At 40.8% G+C, this 16527-nt stretch overlaps 1 protein-coding gene across 2 annotated transcripts in view; it reads right to left on the minus strand.

Annotated features, from left to right (window-relative positions):
• DENND2B (DENN domain containing 2B) overlaps window positions 1–16527 on the minus strand; it is a 180156-nt gene that overhangs the window by 43002 nt on the left and 120627 nt on the right. For both annotated transcript variants that reach the window (XM_074585905.1, XM_074585906.1), the window contains 6 exons: window positions 11662–11810; window positions 8712–8927; window positions 5803–5899; window positions 4814–4858; window positions 2328–2512; window positions 1567–1676 (listed from right to left, as the gene is read on the minus strand). In XM_074585905.1, the coding sequence (XP_074442006.1) occupies window positions 1567–1676; window positions 2328–2512; window positions 4814–4858; window positions 5803–5899; window positions 8712–8927; window positions 11662–11810 (802 nt within the window). The remainder of the gene's footprint in view (window positions 1–1566; window positions 1677–2327; window positions 2513–4813; window positions 4859–5802; window positions 5900–8711; window positions 8928–11661; window positions 11811–16527) is intronic.

Genomic DNA, 16527 nt, shown 5'->3' on the forward strand with positions numbered 1-16527 from the left:
GGGTCTGTGAATTTGTGCCTGGACTGAGAAACATTCCTGACTGCTTTGCAAGTTTTAAATAGCATTATACAAAACACTTTTTCTTTGTGCTAGAATGCCAGGGTTTATGTAATTATAGCTATATATGGGAGGGATATCTTGTTTCACAAACATGGGCTCATGAAAGGTCTGCCTAAGAAAGCGGCAGCAGAAGAGGTGAAATATTGTGTAGGGAGGGATGTGTGCTTCTCATACCAACATTGCCCACACTGTTGTCTGCTTCTGCTTCAGTATTTTCAATAACTCGCTATTCGGGTGCTTCCAGATACTGAACAATACAGCCAAGCAGAATATAACATGATTATGTTGCATGTACCATAAGTAAGCCAATAAAAAGTTCCATACATATTCTTGGCTATAGAATTTCCTGCAGGTGAACACTAGTTCCTTGTCATCATTGAATGTCCCTCTATACACACTCTGAACAGATCTTACGTCATTTACACACATCTCAGATCATGCATCTTAAAAAGCCATCTCATATTCTAGGGGAATATGGGGAGACCCTACCTGGAGTACTGCATCCAGCTCTGAAGTCCCCAGTACAAGAAAGACAAGGACCTGTTGGAGTGAGTCCAGAGGAGGGCCACAAAAATGATCAGAGGGATGGAGCACCTGTCCTGTGAGGACAGGCTGAGAAAGTTGGGGTTGTTTGTTTAGGCTGGAGAAGAGAAGGCTCCAAGGAGACCCGACTGTGGCCTTTCAGTACTTAAAGGGAGCTTCTAAGAAAGATGGGGATGGACTTTTTAATAGGGCCTGTAGTGATAGGACAAGGGGTTGTAGATGCCCCATCCCTAGAAACATCCAAGGTCAGGTTGGATGGGTTTTGAGTAACCTGAACTCATTGAAGAAGTCACAGCTCATTGCAGGGGGGTTGTACTACATGACCTTTAAAGGTCCCTTCCAATGCAAACCATTCTACCCCTCCTGGCTATTCTACTACTTCTCCACCTTCAGATCAACAGGTTCTGACATATCAATGCAGGGGGAAAAAAAAGACACATTTTTTGAGGTTTCTTTTGAATGAAAAAGAAAATGTAAGCCTGGCTCTCCCTTCCCTTGCCCTTCTCCTGTAGTCATTCATATGCAAGGGAAAGAAGATAGGGGTCCTCTGCTGGCACAGAGCTCAGCTCCAAAAAAACTTCTCAGAACAGCATTGCCTTGAGACAAATGAAGAGGCATCCTACAATGTTAGACAAGCATGTTGGGGTAAATGACTAGGGCAGGTGGTAGGCAGGGCCCTGTCCTTTTTAAGATTTATTTTAAATACTTCCATTTATGCTTTTGGGTTTTGAACTGAGAGGAGCCTTCAAGCCTTTTCCCCTCAGCCACACAGGTCTGTGAGGCAGGCAGAATAGGGAAGAAAAATAATACAGAACTAAAAAAAACCCAATTAAATACAGCTGCTTGAGCCTGAAGTGGCCAAGATTCAAACTGCTACTTCCTTAATTGGGCATCAGCGAGCCTGTGTGGCTGCTCTGGATGCACTCCCTCAGCACCGTGCAGCAGAGGAGCACCGGGGTTTACCTGTTGTATTCGGAGACAGGGAGCCAGTCCTTGGCATCAGGAAAGCAGAACTGAGGGATAGCCTTGAGACGCTCCTCTGCTTCACGCATTTGCTTGGTTGGTCTTTCCAGCTGTGGGGGAGAAAATTGAGGTTCAGCCACTTACTGTTAATGCCAGCTTCACAGCACCTTTCAGGAGGGGGAGTTACTAACGAGCTCTGAAGAACAAGGGCCCATCAGCTTGTTCTTTATTTGTGCATGGCAGAGTAAGGCATGATGCCAGGACAGGCTTATAGATGCTAGTACAATAGAAATAATCACTGCTGGGGTTTTTGTAACTTTTTTTTTAAATTGCCCAAAACTCCCTTGTTGCACAAGGGCCACTTAAAACATAGTCCTAACTCAAATTCCTTTCTGCTGCAAGAGCACAAGAGAAATGCCATAGATCAGCAAAAGTCTTTCCATTGACTTCAGCAAGTTCTGGAACAAATCCTAATATAGCCAAAATGAGTTTAAAGTGAAATATTTAGAAAACTAATTTAAACACAGTCTTTAAAGCACCTATCATCGGGCCAAACTCTCCAGCACTGGAAAAGATAAATTTGTAAATGGGGAAAGCTTTCAGCCACCTTCTCTATGACCTTCGCTTTGTACAGATCACTTTGGAAAAATTATGAAAGCTGAATTATTAACTCCATTTAAAAAAATGGATTTCTTTTAATTTTTCCACTTACTCACTTTATTGATCTTAGCATGAACTGTACATAAGAATTTTTGTTTTACCTTAGGAAACTGATACGTCACTTCTGGGAGGTAAGTGTTTTTAGAGGGCTTCTTTTTCAGTGACACTACCACAAAATACTCAAATAACTCCCGTTCCTGCCATTCAATCAGCTCCAGTTCCAGGGTTCGATAACTTGGAGCCCTCTTCAGCATTGACTGGATGTGTACTAGACGCTGGGTATGAGCTAGCATTTAAAAAAAAAAAAAGAAAAAGAAAAAAAAGAGACAAATTGTTATGTAGGACTGTAATGTGTATGTGTAAGCCAGAGCCATTCACAAAGGACTGTTTGCTAGCCTATTATTCCAAGCATGTTCTCCTTTCGAAAGCAAACCTTCATACTGTAGTCTTCCTCGCTAATTGCACCCATATATCAAAACTCTCTCCAAGTACTGAAGTGATGCAACACTAAGTCACCAAAATAATTTGCAGTTCATAACTGTTACCCTGACAAAGATCTGCTTTTTCTTTGCGCGTAAGACTAGCTTATAAAACGTTATGTGGGTGTGCAAACGCACTAGGGCCTCCAGGGTGACACATATCAGGCCTCAATTGGCTCTGGTTTACGTTGGTGAAAAACAGCTCTGTGACCTGTTCCTATGTAGCACAGCTTTATGCTAAGAACCACTGAAGGTGTATTTTCTCCTTCCCTCCAGCACAGGCACAGTTCATACAAGCCATGGAACTATCTCCGGGGAAAGGAAGGAAAGATGAGCGAATTGCCTCCTGTGGGATTGCTTTGCTTGTGCCAATTTGATTGAGAGGCAATCTTAGATTCATGGTCACATCCAGTCCTGATTCAAAGATATGCCTGGAGCCAGTGACTTGTTGCTAGAAATCTACAGTGGACTAGTCAGTAACATCATTACCAGAACTGGTAGACCAGTAAGTGAAAACAGATAAGGAAAACCAGCTTCCTGCATGCTCTTCCCCACCTCTTCACACCAGGATCTCAGTGCAATGGCAAATGAATTACTAGCAGCTCATGTCAATCCCTTAAGGCTATATTCACTGATGCTGCCCACAGTTTGCAACCCTTGTGGCAGAGAAATAAGATGGCACAAGCACTTGATCACAGCAGTAATTAATTGACAGAAAGAAAGGGAAATCTCTTGGTGACCTGCCATCATACAACTGGTTCAGCATCACAAAAATAAAAACTGATTTTGATAAAGCACTTGGGTCTTGGTGTGACTGCACAACTAGGGAAGCTAAATCCCAAGAAATAACCTGCCTTGTCCTGCCTTGAGACAAGCCCACGCTGATGGCCAGTGCTTCATATTTGCAAGACGTGAAGCCAAAGAGCCCACCCCACCCCAACAGATGGGGACCCAGTAGATCCTGTCATGCTACACATGACAATTGTATCTTTGGCTCAGGATGCCCTGAGACCATCAATGTAAATATAAGGTCACGCAGGAACAGTCGGTTAGGGAGCCATCAAAATGAAGATCCCCCATTCCACAACAATGGGGAAAAAAGCTCCCCAGTTTCCAGTGAAATAAGATAACAAGAGAGAGGCCAGGCCCTGTCTGTCTTCTTTCATGGGCTATAAGCAAAAGCATATATTTTTTGACACAAAGAGAAGCAAACCTCAAAGCGCTTTTGGGCCAGTACCTGTCTACAAAGGAGCGATGAGTCTTTTTCCACGCACCACTGTACAATGTTGCATAGAGCTTGTTTTGGGTGGCCTTACCACCACCAATCTGTAACAAATCTTTTTCCCTAAGACAATTTTTTCCAGCAAGGCTTCCTGCATGAATAGTAAGCAGGTGACACCTGCAGTAGATAGGCACGAATGCTTGCCCTTTATCTTATAACCACAGTTCCATATTGGGTTTTTTTCCCCTCACTTACTAACAACATGATAGATTTTTAGTAATAAAATCTGTTGTTGCTGCCTTCAACTTTTTTATAGTTCTCTCTGTGTATCAGGACTCTTGAAAATGAGGGACTAATTTACTGGCCTGGCTCAAGCAGAGTTTGTGCAGGTGCTGTGCACTGATAAAGGAATTTCTGCAATTTGGAGACTGCAGACCTATAAAAGAGTATAAGAACCTCTATGCTGGATCAGACCCAGAATCTTGCCTCCAGCAGCAGCTAGCACTAAACACTTAAAATAGTGTATGAATAAGAAGAGAGCATATTTATCCAATCTCGTCCCTCTAAGTTTGCACCCAGTAGTCAGTCTGGAAAACATCAGCATCTGTGAAGTGGCTGACAAAGCAATTCTATCAAAGGTCCTGTTCTTCATTATATCACACAGTTGCCAAATCCTTGTTAGATCCTCACAGCTCATTTTGTCCTTGCTTTCCACGTTCATGCTCCTGTGTTGGAAACTTTGTGAGCTCTGCAGTAATGGAGTTAGAATAGCTCAGGAAGGAAAATATAGGCCATGGACAGGAACAACGTGCAGTAGGAGGAGAATGTACATTGATAAGGTCTGTGACAGTGGCTGAGTGGAAGTTAATGAAGGCTGACCTCTTACCTTTAAACCTGTCATCTGAGTCACTCTCACTCTCGCTGTTCTCATCTGCAGAGGAGATAGAGGGATCAGTTAATGCAAAACCAAAGCAAACATAAATTTGGTTGACTGTGGTGAAGCTGGGAAAAAATCCTATCTCGCACCGAGCCTTGTGATCCACGCGTGCTCTCTCCTCAGTTTTAAAACATCTTGAAATAAACAGTTTGAATGACTCCTTAGATTGTGTTTTCCTTGGATTAAATTTCAATTTGGCTTGAGAATAAGAGCTTCATTTTGATGAAAGTGCAAAATTCATTCTCCATTGCAGCAATTGATTGCACTGAACCTCCAACTATGCTAAGCTACAGAGGTGAATGTGTCATTTGGAAAATGGATTGTAACCCTTCCACTTCTTTTTCAGACTTTAATTTTTGGGGAAAAACGTTACGCAGCACTTGAGAAGTCAAAGTAAGCTTTATGAGCTTTGTCTGTCTGGGCAACATTTTTGATCACCAGAATTCACCAATTCACAAATGAGAGTAACGTGCAAAAGTAACCGTATGACAAGATGTATTGCTGACGTGTACTCACATTAAAGCTCTGTTGTACTCCTACTACAAACTGAATTTCTTTTGGGCCCCTGCTTTTCCAGAAGCAGTCTGAAGTGCAGTGTGAGTTATATTCACATGCCAGGAAAAAGCATGAATGAATTACAAGCTCAAAACTGTGAATTCTGGACAAAACCTACAGATGCAAATTACTTAAAAAGTGAACTAGAGCAGAAGCTGGATAAGTCTAGCTGATCATGGGATTAATAGGATAGACAATGCTGAGAATCTCATTTATTTTTAGCTCATCCCCATTTTCTCCTCTTGCAGACACAAAGTTATCATTGCTTGTAGAAGAAAGTTCTAAATAAAGTAGAGCCTGGGGTAAATGTGAAGGAAAGAAGGGAATCTGTTAATCCTGTAACATTCAAAGGGATTTACTGAACCATGATGCTTATGTCATACCTCGTAGGGATGCTGTCTCAATATTGGACATAGAAAGTTTCTTCAATCGTTTTTTTCCTCTTTTTGCACTGTAGATGGAATTGATTCTTTGGACAAGCTGGAAAATAAGAAAATGAGGAATCAGTAAGACCAAACACTTTTCTGCCAGGAGACTTTTAACTAATCTATCCGAACAAAGAATTTGACCATGGATGATAGGCCAGCTGAACCCCCCCAAAACCTTTAATATTTCAAAGTGCATTTCTTATCTCTCTTATTTTGAATCCCATTTGTTTGAATTATTTATTTTTAATCTCCCTCCTTTATCTATGGATATATTTTGAAAAACAGGTAAATAACTCAGAAACCTAAATCCCATTTTCAAAAATCACGTAGACATTTGCAATAGAAGCACAATTAGCCTGAGGATTCAAAGGTAACTGTTATCCTCTACCACTTCATTCCTCTCTCTCTGTGCTACTGTTTCTCTCTTCACTTGCATTGTCTAAGTAACAGTGATCCATTAGCCATTGCCAACTTGGCCAAACTGTCACGGACCTTAAGATCGTATTCTTATTTTGAATATAAGAGTAACACGTGTGTTAGCACCTCTCTGAACTGAGATTTTAGAGTATTCAAATAAGCACAGGAGATGGTCCTAACTTTTTTAAAGCCTTTTCAGGTACAGAGCGAACCAGCTGCTTTGAAGCTATATCGGATCAGCTGAGGATCTGGTCCATCTGGTCCATATCCTCCCTCCCTCTTCCAACTCGTGCTTTACTTACCTTACTTCACAGGTGCTATATCTACTTTCTCCAATCTTATCTACAAAAGTATTTTGAAGTTAGCTATTAGTGCTGGCTTTAGCTGGTGTTAACCAGCACTAGACAGAATTTTAACTCCTGCTAATCATGTTTATGACTTCTCCCAGGAGGGCAATTGCAGATAATAACTATCCAAAAAAATCTAAGATGACAGAAAATGTTAATGAGATGACTTGTGTTTAGTGCCTTCAACAAGAGGTTGGGTTTACTAAGATTTCACAGTTAAACAGAATATTATAACTTCTGAAGAGTCATAAATATGTAGCAATTAATCTTCATAATGTTTTATGACTCAAGAATAGTATATCACATTCTGTAGCAGCTTTACTGATAGAACTATAATACAATTTGCAAAAGCTGTTTTACCTCAGCTTACAGAGAGAGAGAAACTCAGTGAGAGAAACTAATTCACCATAGACACAGCAGAAAGTCAGTAACAGACTGGAACAAAAACTCATGCAACCCCTCCAAGAGAGGAAGAGGGTCTGGCCCAGAACAGACAGCCTGAAGTGTTAAAACCCTTGCTTGTTCTCCCACTTGAAGCAGTATTGGGGATTTTCCCTCTACGTGCTGACCGAGCCATGTGCAACCCACCAGCAAGGCTCAGCTGGACCTTCTCTGCTCGCAGCCATGCGCCTGGCTCTGCCCGCTGGGAATCTGCACAGCACCACGGCACCTGGCTCAGTGCGTGTGCCAGCCCAGAAACTCCTGCACATAAACACTGAACAAGGCACCAGGAACCAGGAGTGAACACCCTCTGGGATTTTTCACTCCCCTCACTGTGCTGCTCGGCACTGTGTCTGCTTCACCTACTGCACCAGGGGTAAAATGCCTTCACTGTGGTGAAGAAAGCCCAGATGTTTAAAGCATTTGGATATTGATTCACAAAGCATCACTGGGGGTGGTACAGAACAGGAGTTTCTCAGGTTTGACTTTTTCTCTCTAATAACTGACATTTTCTCTATAAAAACCTGAGATTCTCCAGGAACATGTCATTCCAGGAGCTAGAGTTGTCAAAAAGAAATTATCATGAGATTTATAATAAAACTATGAACATTTATATGCTGAAAACATAATTTCTTATAAGGAGAATGTCTGTCCCTTAAATTGAAAAAGAAAAGAAAATTTGGTACAAAACTAAGAGTCAAAGAGTTCTAATCAAAACCAAGTAGTAAGCTACTTTGTAAGTTACTCTGTAACTTCCTTCACAGATGTATGCTCATTTGTGCAATTAAATAGTATATTCCAAGAAAGTAAAAAAGTAGTAAATATTAAAGACATAGGGTTAATTTCCTCCTTTTTGTTTTGTTTCAGACTAATTGACAGGAACATAAAAACTTCCCTCTACTCACAGTATTTACAACCATGTACTTTAAAATATGCTCTCTAATAAGAACAGGAAAGAGCTGAATATACAGTAAAAATCAACGTTGTTCACAAGCCAAAAAAAAAAAATTATTGGCCATTCTCCCCACCTCTGTTGCTATTGTACTAGAAAAGGATTGTTGTGGGGTTTTGTTGTTGTTTGGTGGCTTGTGGTTTTTTCACATCACATTTTGAATTGGAAAACTCCTTGAAAAATGGAAAATTAATTTTTACTTCAAATCCATCACGACAACAGGGTTATCAGGATGGGGCAGGTTGTGAGTAAATGAAGAAAAACATATTAGGCCAATAATAGTTATTTTCCTGAGACCAGGAAACAAATGAGAGGGGAAAAAACCCACTTCAAATGCCTCTGCATGTTGTATAAAATAATTACTTGGCTGTCACACATTCCAAATCATAAAGTTAGGTACACAACAATGCTTAAAGAAAAGTGTGGAAAACAAAATTGGCTTAAAATCAACTCTGTGCAAAGATGGCAATCAGATGTTTGCTAATCTTAGACAAGGGCAGTTACCCACTCCTAGGGAAGGAATTTTCACAGTACAGCTGTAATGTAAAAATGGAGTCTGCCTTGGCTCCTGAGAGCTACTGTTGCTGTTTTAATCTCAATTTTCCTTTAGGATACAAAAATAGCTTTCAGTGATGGCTAAAGGAATTTGCAAGCTCTTGCAGACAGGTGACCCATCCTCAGCATAAGCCTGATCACCCTGCCAGTACCTTTGGGATCCTCCTGGCCCGCCGTGTAGACAGCAGCTCGCTTGTGGTACTCAGGCTGTCCTCATTGAGGCTGGAAGGGGAGGAGGGAATGCCAAGATGAGCCAGCAGCAGCATGTCATCGTGGCTGTGCCGCTTGGGCAGCCGTGGTAAGCGGTGGCTCTTCCTTTCTGACCAGTTCCCGACGCGCAGAGACTGGCTGCTGGGCTTTGAAGGTAGCTGCAGGAACAAGAACAGCTTGAGCTCTTCCCCTCCTTAGCAACACTCCGTGCAAAAGTAGCTCTTTGTGAGTGAATGGTGGCTACATAAGGACGTCATGCCACATGAGCCACTGCTCTGCGGGGTACGTGAGAAGAGAGGGCTTAAGGTCAAAACGAAGAGACAGGGGTCAATATCTAAGACTTTATAGTTCAAAGGAAATAATAGGACTTTTGGCTTTGGTGCATTTCCACGCACCCACATCACATCAACTCTATGAGCCTTCAAACCTAAATTAAAGGCTAGGCTGACATCAGAACGCTGACCCAATGGGCCTGATCCGTCCCTTTCACTTGCAGTAGTGAAAATCAAGACCGATTACACTGAAGTTGCTATTTTATCCTAGAAAAAGGAAACAGAAATTCAAGGTTGCTGTATTTCCGTGGTGTTAGGAAATCAACTAGGTGTTGAACGTGTCTTAGGTTCTGACAATGTGCAGAGGCACAGTTACAGCTTTATACTGCATTCGCAAAAAATTCCCCTTAAAACATGAAACTGTTATAATTGCAGGAGGAAGGGAAAATCTCACTGACAGGATTAAGCACCAAGTAACAGCTATCTTTAAAAAACTGAGGCCCTTTTGGAGCAGTCCTTTGAGCATCTCTGCCCAGCTCTCAGGAAGGTTAATTGTCTGGCTGGGTCCCTGCCTTCTCCTCCCAAACACAAACACCGTAAGAAGCCTAACCAGCACGTCTAGAAAAAAGTACTATTATGTCAAACAGCTGTCAATTGGCATTTGGTAATATTCTATTAGCAGTATTACAAGCTAAAAGCCTGCAGTAATAAATGTCCTACTTGTTCTACTTGGAGGGTTTATCTACTACAGTGCCATACTCTCTGGGATTAAGTGTAGGTGTTTCTGTATGCGTGGGTTTTGCAGCATAAAAACAATGTCATCAATAAAACATTATATCTGATGACTTCAAAACCTGAAAGTAGCGAATGGGAAAGAAGACACAGTGGAATTCAAAATGACCACAAGCCAGTGTTTCTGATGTCTCTGCTTACCACAGGTTAGCATGCCAGGAAAATCTGCAGCAGTCTATACTTTAATTAAAGGAATTCTTTTTGGAGATGATTGTTGAAAGCCTGCTGACCTTCTGATCTCTTCCATCTTGTTTATCATCATCCATGACTGAAAAGTCACGTTGCTAATCCAGCTGTGTTGCTATGCTGGAAAAACTGGGTGATAAATCCTTGCCAAAGCTGCCATTCTTCAGGAAATCGAGACTTTTCTATTTCTGGTCATTGGAGATTACCCAGGCCCATACCTGACCTGCTCTTACTGTCTCTTCGCTTTATATATCAGCACAATGACAGCACAATTATGGCAGGACTGACTCCTGGTAGGGAGCTCCTGGCAGCATTTCAGAAAGAAGATACTAGAATAAAGATATCCCCATTGCAAAGATACCAGAGAGTACTTATGTATTGAGCAACTTCACAGACGTCATTTTAATCTGTATATTCTTTGGTCACCCTGCATAAAACGGAGAACAATGGACACTATCTTACTATGGACCTAGACAGTTCCTACCCTAATGGTACACCCTGTAGGACCTTCTAGATGCTACACAATTCCTGTTAACACACACAAAGCCCAAAATAATTGTTATGCACAGTATGTCTCTTACTGCAAGGTTATCTGCATGGCTGCAGTTTCTGTTTCTCCTTACTCTGCCTGATTACTACTTTTCACTTGTTCCCTTTTCAGTAGCTTTACTGAAAACACTCCTGTTTTACAAATTATGTGCTAGGTGCATACTAAGAATCCTGATGATACTTCTTTTTCCTCTTGGACTGGGACGCTCACACGCACACAAAAGATACAAAAGGAAATATATTCAGTTTTATTCTAGGTCTCTTTACAAGACAAAAATGTAAATTGTTGTGGTCTTTTGTTCAACTGCAAATTTTCTGTTGATTGAGTGCAAAACAAAGTTCCTTTAAAAGGTGTTTTGAATCTCAAAATTAAGTATGTGATGAAATCTATATTTTTTCCTTATGAACACAATGATCCCATAAAGAACAAAGGAACCTGGCATTTCATAGCGTTCACAAAAACCAGACTGCTTTGGAAAATTCACCACAAAAGGGAAAGTCTGCAGAGTTGCTGGTCTTTAACTTTATGCTGTAAACACAACTTATACAGCCTTGCTAAATGCAGACACTCAGGTTTTTCTGATTATTTTATTATTAAGTTCTTTACTGGGGGAACATACCTGGCCTTCTCCACTGTACAATGAAACATGCCACGCTACATACCTCACATTAGCAAAGTCACAATAGGCCTCATATAACAATACATGGGCAAGATTAAGCAGCTGACTTTTTCCCTCCTGTCCCTACTAAAAGCCCAGCAGCAAACAGACAGGCAATTCACAAAGAGGTGCAGCCATACAACAATTTAGGGCCAGATTCAGCTCATAAACAAGCAGTGGAAGGATTCTGCTTAAACTCATCAGGCCGTAGCCAGCACAAACAGCGATCAGCTTCTGCAGGGCAGTGCTGAGAAGCTGAGCTACAGATGCTGAGAGTATTCCCAGCAACGAGTTATGCGTGTGATCTCACTCTTTTTCCAGATACCCTCTATCATTCAGTACGGCTGCTCTTCCTCCTATGCCGTGACTGATTTTCTTGCAAAAGTTTTAAATAAGCTTCGAGCACAGAAAAACCAGCGCCGTCACGCCGTTACCTGGGGAGGTGATGTGTATTTCCTGTCCTGCGGCGTCCACATCCTGTGCAAAGAATCTAGGGAATTCTCGGAGAGCTGATGGGATTTTCGGCCCGCGTGACGGCCTTTCAGCTCCACATCCTCGTACGGGTTTTCCTTGGGTGACTCGCCTTCACGTTGGTTTTTTTTTTTTTTTAAAGAAAAGAAAAACAGTCAGGAATGTAAAGTTAAAAAAAAAATAATCATGTGAACCAAGTGAAAGGCTTTTAAAAAAGCTCCTCGGCTTTCAGCATGACTCATCCCTCTAGCTGCAGCTGGAAGTATTTGGAGGAGAACTTGGCTATGAGGTCGACAAGTTTCTTTGGGGTTTTTTTACTGCTTTTTTTTTTTTTAAATAATAAAATGCAAAGATTTCATAAGATGTGCTTCTGAGCATCTGCAGCTGTGGAAAATTTATTGATATATAAAAGCTAAGGCACATAACTACTTTAAAGTGTATCAGTAGATTTTATAAATCTATAGCAGCCACTCACAGGGTGAAATGAATAGCAATAAATAACTGTTCTTAACATACCACCCTTACACACAATAAGACAACTTTTATTTGATGCTACCTTCACTTTTCTCTTCCCCTGAGAGAAGGCAAAGAAAGAATAAACACTTCAGCTCAGCAGTGCCAAGAGAGAAGATTGGAAAATGTAAAAGATGAGGGAAAAATTTCTGCCGTGACCATACTGCATCCTCAAAGTGTTCTTTAAAACACATACTGCCTCCTAATTAAGCAGCTATTCATTTCAATTTATGTAAAATTAATATCTCCCAGAAGGAAACTCATCTTGCCATAATATATAGAGGCTTGAACAGTTAATCACTAAATATTATATAAATGAAAAATACATCAAAAAGCAGATTGCACTCTGAATTTTTAGCATTTGAAAACGCGAACAAAAAATTCATAGTCCAGATTTAAGTGAGATCCAATATTGTTCAGCAGCCTAAGGACCAGTGGAATAACACATCACCTTCTCAAAACTTCTGGACTCACTAAACCTCTCACTGAACTAAGAAGCATGAAAATGAATGAGTGCCATCACCAAAATGAACATTCTGTATCTATTTCTTCAAACAGTTCATAATCAGCAACTGGTTTAGAACTTCAGGTTTTTTGAACACAGGGTCTTTCCCGTTTTGCAACCATCTTACACAGAAAATCATCCCCAAAAAAGTGATATACTCAAATTCAAGACTTGAATTTGCAGAAATTTGAAACGTGTAGGAAGTTCAAAGCTTTTGAACCAACTTCCTTTTGGTTTTATTTCTAAAGATTACTCTAAAACTCATGGTTTTAGTACAATATACGTCGCAATACAAGCGATCAAATATAAGAAATTCATATTGTACTACATACTCTATCAATTAAGAATTGAAAACAAAAAGCTGTAGCATGGTTATTATTCACACCATTACAGAAAATAATCACTGCTTTTACAGAGTAACAGTTGAGACAGAGGTATTTTGAATGAGAGCAAGGCCTGGATTAATACCCTGTTCACTTGATTACCAGGTTTTTTTGCTCTGGACAGAATATTACATTTCCTCATTGTACAAAAGAAAAAGTAGTTTGTACATTCTACTTTATTGTTAAGCCTGGAAGCGTGAGACTGCTTGATTCATCAATTATAGCAATAAGAGCTTTTGCTTAGCAAGTGCACATAATCAGAATACAAGTAAAAATACAGTTTTGCTTTGGTAGTGCATCATACTAAGATTTCTAGTTAAATATAAGCACAAGAGTGAATGTTTTAGCTTTGTTTTAATTAGAAGCCTGAATAACTGCTGCTCTTGAAGAATATTTGAATTGGCAATCACAGCTTATTATTTCATCCAGAGGGAATCCGATTCTAGAGGCTGCACTACCGTTGTAGTCAATCCGCACGCTGCATGGAGAGAACACCTTCGGGTGCATAGGGTACTTAGAAGAAAGACCTTTTAATTAGTGCAATGAACAGGATAAATCTTAAGCAACAAATATTGCTACAAAGATTTAAAGCAACAAATGTTCTGGGAGGACTATGAAATTAATTGATTCCTTCTGTAGGAAGAAAAATAAATGGATATTGCACACTAATTCTGTTACTTGTAAACTCTAGAGCTCTAGATATGATAATCATAACAACAATAAATGGTCAGCTTCACAAAATGCTGCTGCTTACACAAAATGCTGCTGCTTACTCACAGCTAACTGGACTGTACTAGCATAATAAAATTTCTTGTAAGCCCAAGTCAAGTATAGGTCAAGCAAGTGTTTTAGAATGGATTAACAGATTTCAAAATACCCAGATACATTAGAGAGTGCTTAAACATATGCTTCCTTGTGAAAAAAAATGTTATTACATTAGTCTGCATAGTATCCAAACTTCTGAGAAGAAACAAGCCTATCAGTTGAAAAGAAACCTTTTTTTAAAATGTAAAGCACTTAAAAGTTTTAGGGTGATTCTCTTTCCAAGACACAATGTAAAACAGAATTGCTTGAACCCAGTTAAACTCAACATTACTAATGTCGACCTAAAATATTAAGTATAGAAACAGGCCCAGAGAAGTCTTGGATGAGAGTAGAGGGAGGAGCAAGGAACCATGAGCAGAGGCTGCTTTTCTGACTCAGATTCTCTACCAAAAGAAAGCTCGGGCCAAATTCCTCTTCAGTGTAATGTGGAGGTCAGTGGAGACACAACAGGGATTTTAACCCTTTCCCTAGAGCTGGGAGTCTTTCTTCAGATGACTGGATTGCTGTTCAAGCACACTTGTTTCTTTAATTTTTCTCAAAAATCAAATTATTTCAGAATGGGATTTTTTTCATTTTGAAATTAGTCTTGAGAACAAATATGCCTCAACTATTCTTTTTTGTTGTTTGTTTGTTTTTTTAAAGAATAAACTTCCTCACCGAATCTCTGATAATGAGATAGTCTGAGCAATCTGAAATAACCTGGTTTTGCTGATTTGGCATTTGAACCCAGTATTTGGTTCAGCCAGCGAACCAAAAGAGAAAATTTATTTGTCTAGGTCTTCAGTAATTTTCAAATCTTAGACAACCACCATTTTTTAGTATATAGGCTCTCCCTGGTGGATAAGACCAAAACCAGACACACAAAAGGAGCACTAGGCACCCCGGCCAGCTTGGTTTCTGTGTGCCAAGAGTAGGAAGAACAAGTGATAAGAAACCCAATATGACAAGCAAGCTAAAAAGACGTGTGAGGGTACCCTGAGCTGCCTCAGAGCAGCATTTAACCTATCACTCTGCACCATGACTCCCTTCCATGGATAAAGACCTGGGAGCTGACGGCCACCAGCAGCTGCAGGTCCCACACTGGAGGGAGGCTCTGGGGAAGGGCTGCAGGGGTGGCTGCTGCTGTTGCTGCAGCACAAAAATGAAGAAAGTTTCCATACAGCTGGGCTGGCTGAGAGGTTTGCAGCTTTGATCTCTGCATTTCCCCTCAACACCATGACTTCTCTAGCCCCAAGACCTAGGCAAGGAACGTTCACAATTTGCAAGCTGCGCAGTGCTTTTGCATTCAGTTGGATTTGATGCAAAAGGAAAACACAATTCAATGACAGAGCAAGGAAACATCCTTGTTCCTTCCATATGGATGTCTCTATCGTAAGCCAAAAGGAGAAACATTATGCAGTATAGAGAACAGGCTTGTCTTAATGAGGCTGATCCAACTGCCACACAAGACCACAGCAGACTATTACTGACTTCAAAGGAAGCTGAATCAGACCCCCAGAACGCATATGGTCACACAAAATAGCAAGCCTTTGGCAAATACTGTCTCTAATCATCGTTCCTGCTTCCGGATCAGTTCCCTTTACAAGAATTTTTTTCAAGTTTCCCATTCTCTTGAATTCTACGTACCGAACTGCTGAGTTAACACAGGACATTTATCTACACGACATTTATCTTCAGAAGACCTCACAAGCAATTTAATGATTGGTCCATAGAGGAAAGAAAAAAAAAAAAAGATAAAATAACCAGTGATCTTTAGAAAAGTCCCGAGGAATGCAGTGCCTTGAGCTTAAGCATCGATAAGTTTCCTCCAGCGGTTGCAATTTCTCACTCCGTGATGTTCTGCGAGTCAGCCCCACCGAGTCCTGAAGCAGCACACAATGTTCCTCCACTCAGCCTCTCACACGTGGCAAATGGGAAGCAGAGGCAGACTCAGCAAGCCTGTCTCATGCTGAGAAAGGAGCGAAAAGTAAGGCTGAGGGGGAAAAAAATGCAGGCAGACACTTCTCTATAAATGGCAGAAAGCGTGTAAATGCATCCCTTCTTTCTAGATGGGAGAAATAATTATCAGAGGAATGAAGTGATTCACTGAATACTGATTGTAACTCCCGCCTTTCACTGCCAGGAAGTGAGAAGAATCAAACAGTAGGTATACAGTAAAGGAAAGGGCTGTTTACTTGGGAGTTACAGTCTCCAGAGGGTGATGCTGAATGCCCAAGTTAAGAGCCTATTGCCTTCCTTGCTGGCCACATAGAAAGCCCAGGCCCCTGAGCTGTACAGCTGAGTTAGGCAGAGTTAGCACCTCACAAATGTCAAAGTTTGTATTTCCTGCATAACACAGCATGTGCACAAAATATAGGGCAATTAATGTATTTTACGCTATAATGAACTGGGAGATGAAAGCTTCATCCGCAATCCCAGGAGAGACTTGTGAAAAAGCAGCATATACCTCCAGAAGCAAGGAACTGGAAACAGTGGCAATAAATGGGCAGGAAAAGAGGCTCAGATAGGCAGAAGGAGAACTGAGTAACAGACAAGTAGAAGTACCCAAGTAAGCAGTCTGCAAGAACCTCTGGTGCTTGTGGCACCTGAAACTTTTGCAGTGT

Source organism: Larus michahellis, chromosome 4 (assembly GCF_964199755.1).
Source record: "Larus michahellis chromosome 4, bLarMic1.1, whole genome shotgun sequence".
NCBI classification, from domain to species: Eukaryota; Metazoa; Chordata; class Aves; order Charadriiformes; family Laridae; genus Larus; species Larus michahellis.